Source organism: Chenopodium quinoa, unplaced genomic scaffold (genome assembly GCF_001683475.1).
Source record: "Chenopodium quinoa cultivar QQ74 unplaced genomic scaffold, ASM168347v1, whole genome shotgun sequence".
Taxonomy (NCBI): Eukaryota; Viridiplantae; Streptophyta; class Magnoliopsida; order Caryophyllales; family Amaranthaceae; genus Chenopodium; species Chenopodium quinoa.
The window spans coordinates 6573-23785 of NW_018744115.1; the positions used below are offsets into that span (position 1 = coordinate 6573).

Below are 17213 nucleotides of genomic sequence, written 5' to 3' on the forward strand. Positions count from 1 at the left end.
GATATACAAACAAAATATATATATATATATATATATATATATATATATATATATATATTATTATATATATATATATTATATTAGTACAACGAATGATAACACTATAGAATTTTTAAAAAATAAAAATTGAAAATATGTAAAATATATACCAGGGAATGTTGCATTACTAAAGAACTGATCTAAATGTTGCAATTGAACAAAATCAAATCTGTGCAACGGAATTTTATTATTATCTGCAACGCCCTTGACAGTTGAATTTTGAAAAAAATTGTATCATTATCTTGTTATCGCTCACAACACGATATTCATTCTTGTTAGGTACAACAGAAAACTATCGAATTGTGTAAACTTTGCCTTCAATTAGTTTTGAACAAAATTGTTGGACAAATTTTCCTTTGATTGAAACATGGACATAATCACCCTACATATGCAAAATAATATTGTATGTTAAAATAATATTGTAAATTACACAATGAATTTTAAGAAAATATTATATATTATTCAATGAATTTAGAACAATAAGTATTATCAAATAAAAATAAATAAAATTAAAGGCATACCTCTTCGTCAAATAAAACCATGTCCAAACTAATCAAACTATTATGATTCCGAAAGTTCAAAACATCAAAAAGCCTTGATACGCGTACTTTAATTTTCCAATCATTTTTGGAAGAATTAAGTTCTCGAATCGACGAAGTAGACCTAAGAAAACAATGCAATGAAAAAAAATAGTTAAAAATAATATTACCAGTAACTACAATTTGAAAAAAAAATGAGTTTAAGGAATTAGATCGACATTTTCTTAAACCACAATATAAAATCCTAAATAAACCACAATATAAAATCCTAAATTGTTTTGTATGAAGTATTGTGTTATTCTTTGGTGGTGCGTGAATTAAATTAATGCCTATCCATAATAATAACAAATCATAAGCTAATTAAATCAATTCATATATTTTTCCTAACTTAAATTTTATCGTTATTCAAATTGTAATCATTAAAAATTCCTAACAATCCAAATAATAATGATAAGGATAATTTTTTTTAAAAGGATTAATTTTTTTAAGTTTTTTTTCTTAGAAATAATAATCATATGCTTTCGATAGCCAATATTAATTTTTTAAGTTTTGTAATTATTTATCATATGAAGAGTTTTGCCGATTAGGTGTCAGTTGCTTTAGATAACTTTATGTACATGTTTCAAAATAATTTGATATTTTTGCATGATATATAAAACCGATTAGGTGTCAGTTTTAGCCACTTCAATAATTATCTTTGTATGATAGATCATACATGTTTATCTTTAGCATTTAATATTTTGATATTGTAAAACAATTTAACGATTATATAACATATTGTGCGTGCTTGATAGCATGTTCATGATCATATTTTCACATTACAGGATTATAATGAATTTATTAAATATAAATAAATTGTAAATATGATATTTTCATTAAAATAAATTTATATTTTCCTATATTTTTACTTTATTTTTTTTTATTAAAATAATTTAATTCGTGGATTATAATCTACGTGGCATTTATTTTTTTCATTAAAATAATTTAATTCGTGGATTATAATCTACGTGGCATTAAAATTTTAGATATATCAAATCTAATTCGTTATTTTTATCTAGGTGGCGACATAATTTTTTAATTCAAAAATAATATACAAATCTTTCTTCTTATTGGTCGAAATAAGTATATTTCTTACGTGGCGCTCCGAATGCTCACCAAAAATGCCTATTTTATTTATATATATTAGATTAGATTTGTTAATTGAATTTGAAAAGCAATGACCTTAATTTAGCATATAATGGAACTTATTGGGTAAGTAGAACTCAGTATTTTGAAATACTATTAATTTTCAATGTACTCTATCCTCCCAAATTTAAATCCCTACTTATCATATCACATAGTTTTAGTGGTGTTTTTTCTGTTTTTGGTTAATTATCAATTTTTCATTAGAGATAGATATGCTAGTAGATTGAGGGAGCCCCACTTTATCTTTATGATAAACATGGGGTGTTTATCTAGTCTTGAAAATTATATAAATTGATTAAAATATAATTTTTTTGAGTCAGTGGCTTCCAGCTGTCTATTCTCTTCGATTTGTAATATTAACGGATGTTACGTCATGAGAGCTTCTTCCTTCATTCTCCTTCTTCCTCTATTGAAACTGACTCCTTCTTCCTTCTGCAATCTCCATCTCTTCGATACCACCATCTCCGGCGGCTTCGCCACAAAATAAAACGAAAACCCTATGAAAAGGGTAAAATTAAGGGCATGGGGAAACCCTAAGGATAAAGGTATTATCCTCCTCCATTAAGCTAATTTTGAGCTTCACATTTTCCATTAAAGCTTCTAAAATTTCCATTGAACCTTTCCCTCTATTCACGAAGTTAACACTTATTGTTGAAATTACAAGGCTACCCAGACTTAAGTCTATAAATTGACGATTATACCCTTAGATAAACACAATTTGTTTATCATGAAGATAAACTTGTATTTTCTCTAGTAGATTGAGGAGTAATATTTAGTTTAATTTTAATTCATGTTTGTTACATTTTGTATTTTTAAATTAATTTTCAATTTAAATTTTCTAAAATAAATTTTAGATTTAGATATTCCTTTTTTATTTTCATTAGAAAAAGTCTGGCATAAGGATCCTTGTCACAACAAAAATATGATATAAGGTCCTTTTTTAAAAGATCATTTTCACAAGAGTGGTGCCATAAAACTATAAAAGGTCTTTTGTAACTTTTCTAAATTTTAAACTAGGAGGGGAGAGAATTCAATTCAATTACAAGTTAAAAGCCCAAAGAATGTTTAATACCAAGTTAAAAATAGTTTTTTATATTCTCTTTTTTTCGATGTGGAACCACTTATAACTAGACTAGACTGGGGTTTCACCCTTATCACTTGTGAGTGTCCTTAGTAGTTTAGAGATGAGTCAGATTATTGAACATGTAATCAATAATAATCCTCTTAGGAGTTGGAGATCTTATCGAGGTAACCCTTATATAGTTTTCATTAAAAACCTAGTTTAGGAGATCCTAAACTCAACCTCTGCTGATACCATACATGTTATATATGGACCTGGGCTGCACTCGTCATCAAGAAAGAGTCCAATTTACAAGTTTAAGGAGGCTTCATCCAAAACCTTATGGCAATCTACTTCATTCTACCTCATCTATGAACGAAGCACATGATGTAAGGCTCACTTTATGAAGATGCAAGATGAAAATATCTTTATCTCTTAACCAAACACAAAATTAACATATTATTAAGTTAATATCAAAAGGAATCCATAATCTCCACATCCAAGGAGTCTCTTGATCCTTCGTTGTAGATAAGATGTCCCATTGATTAACCTAAAGAGCCATGTTTATATATAGTTTTTTTTCATCACCAATTTGTTTTCCTATGAACCACTCGGATCTAAACACATGTCGTTCTCATGCGTTTTATTGCTTATTTGTCCACAAAAACAGATATACATGGCCATCTACTTCATGTGCATACTACAACTACGTATTAAAACATCAGTTTAATGCATGTGAATCACTTATGATTCATGTGGATTTATTTCTTAATACACATAAAAGACAATAATTACACCTCTTTTATTCTTTAATTACACACTTAAATGTCTAGTTGAAGGTGAAGTAAGCAAACAACTAATTGTAAGTTTACATTTGGTCCCCACTATCATCTTCAAGTGCTTCCAATATTATGTCAAATTTATTTCCTTTTTAGCTTTTCTTTCAATATACTTTCTGATATATTTTGATCATTTCAGAATCTTTTTTGTTAGACAGCATATTCAATGAAAATGACAAAAAATAGAGTAATATAGTAAGGACTTTTTTTCTAGAAACCATCGCTTCAACCAAATTTGTACAATATGATTTGATATGTAGTATAACCTTTTGGTGTGCAAATGTTTACGTTGTCAAATGTGCCTTAAAGTTTAGCTAGTTAGCCAAGAACTTGAAATTGACCAAAAGTAAAATTACTAAATGTTTCAAAACGTGTTGATAATGGTCAACTTTATAGTCAAATTAGTTTATTAACCACAGTTAAAACACCCATACATATCATAAAATCTTCTAAATTTTATATTTCGGATTTACTCTATTACTCTTGTTTATAAAATCTAAATAACTTAATACCTTACATTTTTTTAGATTTGAAATCATAGGAATCATTTTTATTTTTTTTGTCTTGTAAATATGTCACATTAGTTGTGCCACTAATTCCTATTGATCCATTCATTCTACTTTCTTTAAGTGTTGCAAGTTTGCAACACATAAATATTTGGAAAAATTGTCCGGAATAATCCAACCTTTGACTCATCCGCCCAAAACAATCTCACCTTTTAATTATTTTTTAATAATCCGACCTTTAATATTAATCCGCTTAAAATGTCCCAAGTGACCGGTAACCTATTCAATAGGTTTATTTTTTTTGGGTTTTAAAGTATACGTGTCACCACGTGATTTATCTAAAATTTAAAATAAAAAAATTGAATTAAAAAAAAAAGAAATCAGCAGCCCCCCAACCCTAGCCACCGGTCCCCCAGCCCCACTTTTCCTCCAACCTCCTCATCGTTGCTACCCTCCTTTGTCCTTTCCCTGAAGGCGAAACCCTAAATCTCTCTTTCTCTCTTCCACCACCTCCAATGGGCACACAACATCCACCTCCTTCGAACCCACCTCCGCCATCGTCGCTCTCATAGACGAGCTCGATAAGCGTCGCGCTCCTCTTATCATCATCGTTGAAGAAGAACACTCTTTTGCGGCCGGAATTGGGACGGGGAAGGGGAGGCGGGGAGGAGGGCTGGAATCGCAACGGCAAAGGGTTTTTTTAGGGTAGTTTGGTGGTTCAGGGGGAGGGGAGGAGGGTCGGCGGTTCAGGGGAAGGTGTTCGGCGCGGCGCTAAGGGCAGGTAGGGGGTCAGGCTGGGTGGGTGTGGGGCGGCCGTGGAGGGTTGTTGGCTGGTGGGGGTGGTTTTTTGATTAGTTAATTAATTTATTTTTATTTTTTCTTTAAAAAAATAATTTAATTTTTTTAATTTAATTTTATTTTTTTGACCAATCAGATGTCGATACGTGTCCTGTAACTTGTTTATAACAAGTTAAATGACCGGTTGGGACCATTTTAAGCGGATTGACATTAAAGTCAGATTATTAAAAAAATAATCAAGGTATGATAGGGCAAAGGTCGGATAATTCCCAGCAATTTTTCCTAATATTTTACACAAAATTACAACACATAAATATCTTCCCCAAGGAATAACACATAAATATCTAGTTGAAGATGAAGTAAGCCAACTACCCATTGTTTACATTGGTTTGGTCCCACTATCATCTTCAAGTGCTTCACATATTATGTAAATTTTCTCTTTTTAATTTATCATTTCTTGTAAATATTGAATAATTCGGAATCTTCTCTAATTCACTACATATTCAGTGAAAATGACACATAATGAGTATAGACTAACAATGTAAAGCTGTAAACACCTTTTCCCAATTTTCTTTGCAACAATTGCGTCATCTAAATAAGTACAACGTTTATTGATCCCATATAATGATATTTTATCAAACAATGAGGGATTTTGGGTGGAAGACAGAAGACTAAAAACTTGCTATAAGTTGGCTGAAATAGTTTTCGCAATCTAAGAGAAATATTTTTAGCCCTTTGCTTTATTCACTCCAGTCTGATAGGAGCACATAGATTCTTCAAGATTTGATTAATAATAAATTTAATCTAAATTCTAATTAGATTTTTTTTTTGGTTAAATATAAAAAAATAACATTAATATATGGTAATGCTAGTTTTGAGATAAAGTAAAGAATTAAAGTTGCATTAACATGATTCCACGAATATTGAAAAGTCACCTTATAAAACTAAATGTATTGCCACCATCTATTATACGTAACTTAAACTACAAAAACTTTTATTTATAGTATTTTCTCTGTAAACTATTATGTGCAATACTTCTCATTATAGAATGTCAATGCTCATCTCAATCATTAATATATATGATTGCTAATTTTTAAAAATTATAAAAATTTGATGTTAATAAAGCATAAACCAAGACGAATTTAATAAGATCCATGTGATTATATTTTTTCTTAATTTTAAATAATCAAATCTAGTTAAAGTGTAAAAGTTAAAGTGTTGCATTTAAAAGTTAGATTCTTGGTAGTCAGAATAATCATTATAATTTTTAAATCAATGAAAACATAAAGGCGGTAATTCCTACACTGTCTAGCTGTAAAGTTTCATCATAACTACGGAATGGTAATAATTTAATATAACACAACCTTAAAGCACCGTTAAAAGAGATTATGAAAGAAAGAGACATGGAATCCAGATAAATAACGTGGACAACAAATTTCAGAAAAAAAACAGAAAAAGAAAATCATGGACAATAAGGTCCCAACACAAGTAGCGCAACTACCCTCCAATCAAGAAATGGGAACTGGAGTATTTACATTCTTGGCTGTGATATACTTCCTTGGTTTTTATTTATTACTTGCAACTTCTCATCACCCATGTATTATTTTAATTATTAATATCTTTAATTATCAATATATAAAAATTATAAATTTTATATATTTATGAAAATATAAATCGAAATAAATTTACCAAAATCCCACATGACTATATTTTTTCTTAATAACTAATAATTAATATTAAGCAAAGTAAAATATATGAATAGTATAAAAGTCAAAGATTTTAAAAAAAAATGGAGTATCATATATGCAACCATTAAAACTAAACTCGAACTTCTTTTTTTTTTTCTACAAAAAAATTTGTTTAAAGTTATAACATAATTACGTTATCAACTAAATAATGATCAATACTTTTTACTTTTAACTACTTACCCTCAGACCATAGTACCACATATATTATTATACATAGTAATATTTTTTAATACAGTGGAATCTTGAAATAGTTAGACAAGAAAATAATTAAAAAAACACAATTAGATTTGATTTGAACAAATAGATATAAATAATCTCTAGTGTCAATTGTTGTTCTTCAAATTGATGAATTGAAAACTGTCAATTATGGAGGGTCATGAAAATATCTTGTTTTATTTTAAGTTTCTCCGCATATGATAGGATGTTCCTAAGAATTAGGTACTATGTCAAAAATGACTTGGCGATTTAATAATAATTGCAGTGGAAAATGGGCCAGCCAATAATACTATAATAGTATATATATATATATATTATTTTTTTTTTTTGAGAAAATACTATAATAGTATATACAGTAAAAAGAATAAAATATAAACATATATTACACATATACGTAACTTTATCCAAGCAATCAATGAAATGTGGGATATAAGCCACACCTAATTCATGAAACTTATGAACAAAAGGTTGAGAAGCAGAGAAGACTAAGACTGCCTATCAAAAAACCTGGGATAGCCATGGAAGAAACTGGAGAACCACCATCAAACAGAACCAACTCGAATGCGATAGACGACGAGACGGCTCTCACTCAGCAAAATATGGAAGCAGATGAGGCTTCTGTAAATGGAGAAGCAGACCTTGAAAACAACTTCCTACATCAGCCGCTCTTAAAGAGAAACAGAACACTCTCTGCTAGTCACTTAGCTATGGTGGGAGCGAAGGTTTCGTATATGGAAAGCCTCGATTACGAGTAGGTTTTCTCACTCTAATCTTACTCAATCTTGTTTCTCTTCAAGTTATAATGGTTTTGTAAGAGACTGTTTTATTATGGATGTTACAGGATCAATGAGAATGATTTGTTTCAAACAAGATTGGAGAAGTCGATCTAAGATACAAGTATTACAATACGTGTTCTTGAAATGGAAACTTGCATTTCTGGTGGGACTGTTAACTGGTCTTATAGCTACCCTGATAAATCTTGCAGTTGAGAATATTTCTGGATATAAGTTGCTTCTTGTGTCAGGCTTTCTTGAGCAGGAAAGGTATTTCTGATTGTTTAATCTTTTATTTATTTATTTATTTATTTATATTCAAATAAATAAAGATTAAAATATTTTACACTAAATTTGAGGGTAAATTTTTTTGGGTGCAGGTTTATGATGGGGTTGATTGTGTTGACAGGAGCTAACTTTTTACTGACTCTGAGCTCTACAGTGTTAGTTGTTTTCTTTGCTCCTACTGCTGCTGGACCTGGTATACCTGAAATCAAAGCATACCTTAATGGTATTGATACCCCAAACATGTATGGGTTACCAACCTTGCTTGTTAAGGTTAGTTTGTTCTGTTATTCTCATATCCTCTCTGTCCATGTTTGATTCAATAAGATTAGAAAGAGAATCTGATTCTGACCATTAGCGATGTGAGATATAATTGATATCGGAAAGTATATCAATGTATATTTCGACATTAATAATATGTCATATCTCTGACACTGACTAATAATTCACACATGATTACATTTTCAAAAGATAAATTTGTGGAGTTCCGCCTCTGGGGTCTTCTTTTTCTGTATTCTTAATTATAGGAAATTTTAGTTTTGTCTGGTGAAAAAAGTTGCAGGTATGAGTTTAATTGTTATTAACTGTAGCTCAAAGTATCTATGCCAATGATTGCACATAGTGGGAAAAGGCTTTATTTGGCTGAGCATGCTTTTTCATACCTTATGGTCATACAAAAAGTATCCCATTCCCCCCACCAGAAAAGTAGGAAAACCCAAGAGAACCTATTAAAAGTGGATAATAGTTCAAAGACTAACAAAGAAATAAGACTAAGAAATAATGAAGCTTGACGAAGATAATGGCCACAAATCTATTTCTTAGAATAGCAAAGGTCTACTTATGTAAAATATAAGGTACTAGAGTACATGAATGAAATATCAAACTGAGGAACTAATACCTGGATGATGACTGAAGATGTTACTTTTTTCTTCTATGTCAGATATTTGGGAGCATAGGAGCAGTCTCTGCTGGCTTGGACCTTGGCAAAGAAGGGCCCTTAGTGCACATAGGAGCATGCATTGCTTCATTACTAGGCCAGGGTGGAACAGAAAAGCATCGCGTTAAATGGCGGTGGTATCGTTACATGAACAATGACAGGGATCGGAGAGATCTAATCACCTGTGGATCTTCTTCAGGAGTTTGTGCAGCTTTTAGGTCCCCAGTGGGAGGGGTTCTCTTTGCTCTGGAAGAAGTGGCAACGTGGTGGAGGAGTGCTCTTCTTTGGAGAACTTTCTTCAGCACAGCAGTTGTGGTTGTAGTGCTCAGGACTGTCATTGAGTACTGCAGCTCTGGAGAATGTGGACTTTTTGGCAGAGGAGGACTCATCATGTTTGATGTGAGCAATGTTATTGTGCATTACCATCTGATGGATATCATCCCTGTCACCCTCATAGGACTCATTGGTGGTGTTCTCGGAAGTCTTTACAACTATGCCCTGCACAAAGTTCTCAGACTTTACAATCTCATTAACGAGTAAGCAACATATAAACCATGTTGATCTCTTGAACTAATCCACTGTTTCATCGAATCTGATTCTAGATAACCTGAATATATCATAATTTTCATGGTCATAGAAACAAAATCGATACAAAAAGGAACTATATTGTTCAGTTTTTATATCACGTTTGTTAGACAAGGAATTAATGATGGGGTATAATTTTCAAAATCTATTAGGATATACGAGATTCTAACTACTTATCTTCTTAGATTGATACACTTATCATTATCAAGTATACTCTTCTTAGATCATTGCTTCTAATCACACTACATAATCACTTAAAATAAAGTCTAACATGTCTGTAACATATAAGTTAACTTCAAAGTTCCACATATTACTTTATGCATTGTAAACTCAAAAAAACTTCTATATAATACTGGCTTATACTTCGCTTATTTTACTTTCTGAGGTCAAATCCAAAAATTACACCTACCGTGTCCATAGAAAATATATATATGTCCACAGCAATTCACGGGGAACAGGGGAAGTTCCCCATGGGCAGAAGTCTCTCCTATAAAGACGATTTCACTCTCTTTTTTAAACAGTTTCTTTTTCAAAATTGTGGGATTAAGCCACTTTTTGCAATATCCTACCATCTTCATTCATAAAGTTCTTCCACAAATCTGTTTCTTCACTTAAATGAACATTCATAATGTTGAAATTAATGATCAAATGACAAGGAAACAAGTGATGGTGCATTTCTTTGGACATAAACATAAAACATTCTTTTTGTAACCAAAAAATAAAATTGCATTGCCATCATCTATTGAGTTTTGATCCATGTTTCTGAAGATATTCTATCCTGCTGCAGGAGGGGAAAATTAGCAAAGATTCTTCTAAGTCTTACGGTCTCAGTTTTTACCTCTGTGTGTATGTATGGCTTGCCCTTCCTTGTGAGTTGCACAGAATGTGATCCGTCCCTATCGAATTTTGACTGCTCCACGACAGGAAGAACAGGGAACTACAAGAGATTCAACTGCCCAAAAGGCTATTACAATGACCTTGCCAGCTTACTGTTTTCTACCAATGATGATGCTGTTCGAAATATCTTCTCCACAAATACACCAGGAGAGTTTCGCCCAATCACTCTCGTGATATACTTTGTGTTGTACTGTATCCTGGGACTCTTTACCTTTGGCATTGCCGTACCTTCTGGACTCTTCCTACCTATCATTCTCATAGGTTCAGCATATGGCCGTTTGCTTGGCATTGCCATGGGAAGTTACACAAAGATTGATCGAGGGCTTTATGCAGTTCTAGGTGCAGCATCTCTCATGGCTGGCTCGATGAGGATGACTGTGTCACTTTGTGTGATTTTCCTCGAACTCACCAACAACCTCTTGTTACTCCCCATAACAATGCTCGTGCTTCTCATTGCAAAATCAGTGGGAGATTGCTTCAACCTGAGTATCTATGAGATCATACTAGATCTAAAAGGCCTACCTTTCTTAGATGCAAATCCTGAACCATGGATGAGAAATATCACTGTTGGAGAGCTTGCTGATGTGAAGCCTCCAGTAGTTAGCCTTCGAGGAGTTGAGAAGGTATCTCGAATTGTAGATGTCTTGAAAAATACTACACACAATGGTTTCCCTGTCATAGATGATCATACTACAATCCCAACAAGAGGCAATATAAAGGCAAGGGAGTTGCACGGGCTAATTTTAAGAGCTCATCTTGTAGCTGTGCTGAAGAAAAAGTGGTTTCTGGAGCAGCCAAGAAGAACAGAGGAATGGGAAGTAAGAGAGAAATTTACCTGGGTTGAATTAGCCGAAAGAGACCTGAACTTCGAACAAGTAGCCATAGAAAAGCATGAAATGGGCATGTATGTTGATCTGCACCCTTTCACGAACAAAACTCCTTATACCGTGATAGAGGACATGTCAGCCGCAAAGGCAATGGTACTGTTCAGGCAGGTTGCACTTCGCCATATGCTCATTGTACCGAAGTACCAAGGTGATGGGGTAAGTTACAACCTGTTATATCTCATAAAACATCTGACTACCTGCAAAAATCTTAGTGAATACAACCTTTTGGCCTTGTGGGTGACATATTCCAAGGAGTTGAAAAAGAACAGCTTTCTGAGTGGTCACTTTATTCAGCATCTAATCAGATGGTTTTATTTCTTTGTGCAGATATATCCTGTGATCGGAATCTTAACAAGGCAAGATTTGAGAGCCCACAACATTCAGAGTGTGTTCCCTCACATAGCAAGAGCCAAAGGCAGGGAAAAGCAAAAATGAATTCATCCAAAAGCTCAGATGTGCAGAATTTGTCTCCTCGAATCAACAGATTTGCATTGCATTTTTTTCCACAGCTCTCAATTTTGCATTCTTTGTTCCGATATAATATGTACAAGGTTGTAAATTTTAAAGAATAGTCATAAGTACAGTTTGTGTAGGCTCCCCACATATTACATATTATCTATCTATAAAGGAACACATTTACTACAAAAGCAGCACTGCAATAGTTGCTCACATTCAACATTTCTTGTACAGTTTCCTCCCTTTCTGGCTTTACTCTGCTTCTATGTTGCTAAACATACACGCCCGAATTCAAACATAGAGGCATTAGTCAATGCTTCGTCTCTTTTTTATTCAGCGGTTTCTCCCTTGCCTTCATTATCAAGGTCCAACATCGGCTCACTCTTGGGTAAGTCCAAGACCTTGACGCAACAACTAAAGCCAAATGCAGATATACAGTATTATGATTATCCTTGTGATGATTTCTTAGGCTTCTATTTTTTTGGATGCCTTTTTTTTATCATTCGACCCAGAACCTCGTTTAAATATGGCCAAAACCTCAATACTGCAACAAAAAATAGAATATAGTTATTAGTCAGTTAAGAAAAAGCATCATCGCGCAATATCAACTTGATCCTTTTTAAAAGAAAGACTATTACTTATCAGTTTACTTGAGGGGAGCAGAATAAACTAGAAACAATTAATCTTCCGATGAATGTGCAATGATAATATGAAAGATAAATACAATTCAGAGGCCATGCATGAACATTCCAGATACCATAGACTCTGCTCAAACTAAGTTGGAACAAAATCTGTCTATATATGTTCTAGCAATGGCTTTGCTACACTAAACAAGACGAGGGACTTGTAGAGCATTTGAACAAAGACCAAAGCATCAAGCTAATATAGTCTTCTTCATTGCAAGTGTTTTGTCAAACCCAGATAAGTAACTAAAGGCAAACATTAGTAAAAATAGGATCCTATTCCACATTTCCAACATATATTTTAAATGAGACCAAACTATTACCTTAATAATGGAATTGCATCTTACCAACTAATCCAGAGTGTGAACTCTAAACCCAGTGATAGGCAGAAAATATAGAGAGACATGAACAATTATTAATATGGAGTACATGAACTTCATTAGATTTTCAACGTCGTTTCTGTGTAGGGTAGCTAAACTTCCAGGAATGAGTGATTGAAATATGCATCATGGATAAAAACTTACAATGAAGCAATCCACAATAAATAGAAAATGAAGAAAAAAAAAAATTGAAATGAAGAAGAGGATTTGGGGAAGTTTGATATATGGTTGAGCTACGTATTAGCAATGCAATTAAATCATCACTAAAGAATTTTACAACCCCAGGCCTTCCAAGTGGCTAGACACTCCATTAATCATATCAAACAGAAGTATAATTCAATCACAATTCAATCACAACTCTCTCTCTCTCTCTCTCTCTCTCTCTCTCTCTCTCTCTCTACTGTAGATAATCCTAACACACTGCATATCCACACAAGCATGCACAAATATTGTAGATAGACACAGAATCAGGATGTTGGGCCTGGAGAAGGGTTATTTTCAGGTTCTCGGGTATGGAAATTCCAGTGGACAAGTTCATGCTAAACCTTGGTCAATTTAGTACAAACAAAGCCCTGTACATAACCATGACCAGACAAGTACATAATTCTTCACCCAAAAAAAAAAGTCAGAACAGAATTGGTGTAGTCCAAACTTGAAATAATATTGAAAATTAAATTGCTCCTTTTTTTTTTTTTTTTTTTGACGGGAGAACATAGCAAAATTTTAACTTGCTAATTATCAAATGAATGATTCTCTGAAGTATACGAGCGTGGATAAACCAACACACATATAATTAGAAAATACTCAAGAAGGTTAACATGTAGATGCAAATCAGGCTTACCTTTGTGTTCCGGGAAAAAAGTTAAAGCCATGAGCTTTTTCCAAAAGCCAAGCCTTGTTTGATAACAGCTGTTTGCAGTCCTGCAGATTAACTATGAAATTAGAAACTGACTAGTATATATTGTTTAAAACTAAAGCATAGTATAAGTCCATGTCCAATGCAATAATAAGTATGATTTTAGCACCTTTTTGAAGCTATCCCATCCACAGCTTATTATAAACAAGTGTTGAGAAGCACATCACTTTCATCTGGCCTATTTGAGCCTTGTACACTGACAGAAGCTTCTCTTTCTCGCAAGATCCATGGTCTTTTTTCCTCTTTCAAATTTGAGGGAGAGCTACAAATTAAGGAAATAGCAAATTGAAAATGAGTTTCAGGCATTTAGTTCATGAGCGAGTAAAGAACTGTGAAATTCTTGATCCTAATATCACGGCCATATTGAAAGAAAGTGACTACCTGGAAGAAGCAACTGCCTTGCGCTTTACTGATGATATAGTCTGTAATGCACTAAGCAGTGAGTCATCCAGCCCTTTTCGGGAGGATCAACCACAATTACATCAGATCCCACCAAACCATGAAAGAGGTTCCTGGCCAGGTAACAGACATCAATAAATCACAAGCTCTATTCACACGGAATCACAAGCTCTATTCACACCCCTGTCCAAACAAAAGGAGAAATGGAAAAGAAAGATAGATTGAAAGGGAAGGTAGGATGGAGTGATTAAGAGTTGAAGTGAAATCATCTAGCACATCATTTTCTACCCCAGTGAGAATATCAGCAACCACAGTGCCAATAAGCAAGATCTCTACATCAGGGAAAGCTCTAATTCAATTGCTATCAAAGTAGTATCAAGTCCATCTCTAATCTACTCTACATTCCCCATCAAGCCAAAGAAATTTACTAGCAAGAACAAAAGATAAAACTGCCAGGATCTTCTTTGTTAAAACCAAAGTCCCATAAAGTTGCATTAAATATACCACAAGCATATAGAATGCAAGCATCAATGCACTTGCTGTGCGTGACAAATTCTGTGAGAAGTACCACATATACCTCAATATAGACTCAAAGGCCCTGTTTTGCTCACCTTGTTTCCACTTATTTCCCGAAAAAATAAAGTTTTAATAAAGGTTGATAAATTCAGATTAGGGTTAACAAGGGTTACTTTAGTTCAATTTATTGCTGAAATAAATAAAGTTCGGATACATTCTGATACAGGTGACTAGAATGCACCCTAAAAAATGGTCACATCCTGCATGCAAATGAACTTGCTAGGAAAACTAAAATCTTTTACAGTGAGATAAAGGTACTAACTGGTTCAGCACCAATAAAATGCTTAACTTACTAGTATCATACTATCATATAAACAAAAACATCATTTAAATAGCTAAAAGAGTTTCAAGGGACATAACACAATCGGTCATGAATGATTTCACTGCAATTAACACTCCTGTAATACTGGCATTTCAAACATTAAGCAGCTTCACAAGCGTGACCCATTCTACATTAGTATCTTCTTTGCCCACAGATCTCAGAGCAGTTTTATAAGCAACAGCAAACATCTCAAAACAGTTCTATCAAACTCACTACATACAATACACTATCGCCAGCTACCCAAACATTTCCATGTCAGTAACTAAAAACAAGAGAACTAAGGCTCTTGCCTTCAGATAATTGATATACCATGTTAGTGGCTAACTAGAACAAGCAAGAACATAGCTTATATGTCAAAGTGATCGCAATCATTATCACATGTAAATACAGATGCAAACTTTAGAGGTTGTGATAGACACCATGGACGGTCTTATAGAACCTCCTAACCCAAAAATCTACAGCCTTGAGCCAGTAAATGTATAATTCAGAATTCCAATAAGTGAAAAGTACATATCGATGATTATAGTGACCAAAGCTTACCAGAGCAGCATCTACATTATGCCAGCTCATGTTGCTATCAACATTTGGTAAACGGCTGACTGTCTTCTCAAAGCAGTGCTTGACTCCTTGTTAATCTCAACACACCTGACACTTCTGAGAACCTCATGAAAAAGAGGTGCAGAAAAGACAATAGAATTACATTAAAAGATGAGAATCGGATTCTTTTTCTTTATAAGCTAAGAGGAGAATAAGCCCCCTTGAATATAAAAGACAAGTTCTTACCTGCATTTTTTTTGCAACGGCTAATGATAATCCAATAACACCAGCTCCTCCATATAAATCAGTTACTGCTGAACCATAAGGAACATACTTTATGTAACTTGCGGAGCAATGAATCAAAGGCCTATCAATAAAGAAAAAAAATTAAGTCTGCAGAAAGACCAAAACAAATAAGCTGTGTTTACTTTCATAAATGTGCAAGATGCATCTATGTCCTTCCATAATGGACCAAAGACTTCGAAAATTTATGATCATAATACCAAACTGATCAAATTATAAATATGAATTAAATGACCTAAAAAGGACCAATGTAGATTAGACCAAAATGGCAGGAAATACAATGCTTTAGTATATGTTAAAGCAAACTGAATTATACATACATCACTCCATCTCATTAAGAATGAGAGTCTTTTCAAGATTACAGTATCATACCCGTGTATTTGCTTGTCCAAAGCTAGAAGGAGTCAAGTAGATATCAATTCCTCCAACATGCTCCCAAAAATCTCTTTCACCAACAAGATGTCTCCATCTATTGCCAAAAAATTATCTGCATTATCAACAAGTGTATCTTGGTCAAGGAACTTTAAGCCCGTGCTGAGTAGTATAGTTAGTTACACTAATTTCAAGAAGAGGTTGACAGAACTCTATTGCCTAGATTTAGTAATACAATGAATGGAACAGTATCTTACAAACGATTTGTTATAAATTTTGTTATTTTCCTTTCTCAAATATCTAAGAACAAACTTATAAATGGAAAACAGGAAAAGTAACAGAGTACCAATGCATGAAGGTTCTCTGACTGACTTTTGAGATAATTTTTCAGACAGTAAGTTTCTAATATCCAGCATACACAAAGATTCAGAAGTTTCTTGAGCATAAAAAATTTAACTCTACATTTGTTAAACAGTACATTAGTTTCTGCTTTATTTGGAACTTTTCTGTAAACTAATTTCTTGCTAATTTACTAAATAGAAATTAAAAAAAAAAAAAATTGAAGAAGGTATCAAACTAGTAGGGACACTATTCTAACTCAAGGTGTGATTTTAAAATTGATATTCAAGGAAAGAAGAGTCGTACATCTCATTCAGATAGAAACCTGCATGGACTATTGCTCAACAGGAGTTAATATTGACCTTTTTATTCTTCTAAAATTCTACATTTACTCCCACTGATATATACCTTTACCCCCAGTTCTTTTCCTCATCAAACATTCTTTAACGAAAACTTTTGCTATATGGCAATTTGGACTTTGTCCTTAGTTTTATATCTTATATATCTCTCATAAGTTCAAATTGTAGGAGTTATATCAATTTACAAATTGCTAACTCAAATAATAATAAGGATTATATGGAGGAATAAATATGGGTTACAACCCGGGATAACAAAATATATAATTTTTTAAATATT

At 33.0% G+C, this 17213-nt stretch overlaps 1 protein-coding gene and 1 long non-coding RNA gene across 2 annotated transcripts; one reads left to right on the forward strand and one right to left on the reverse strand.

The window, feature by feature from the left end:
* Positions 1-7327: 7327 nt before the first annotated feature.
* On the forward strand, positions 7328-11941 carry LOC110692598 (chloride channel protein CLC-a-like). The gene is given in 7 exon segments (XM_021869628.1): positions 7328-7681; positions 7772-7790; positions 7792-7973; positions 8084-8261; positions 8929-9461; positions 10298-11450; positions 11622-11941. Coding segments are annotated over 7 exon segments (2406 nt in total). The 5' UTR covers positions 7328-7448; the 3' UTR covers positions 11730-11941.
* Positions 11942-11950: 9 nt separating this feature from the next.
* LOC110692599 lies at positions 11951-13868 on the reverse strand. The gene is made up of 3 exons (XR_002505492.1): positions 13839-13868; positions 13655-13734; positions 11951-12294 (listed from the first exon to the last, which is right to left on the reverse strand). It is a non-coding gene; the product is annotated as an uncharacterized LOC110692599 (long non-coding RNA).
* Between the last annotated feature and the right edge of the window lie 3345 nt (positions 13869-17213).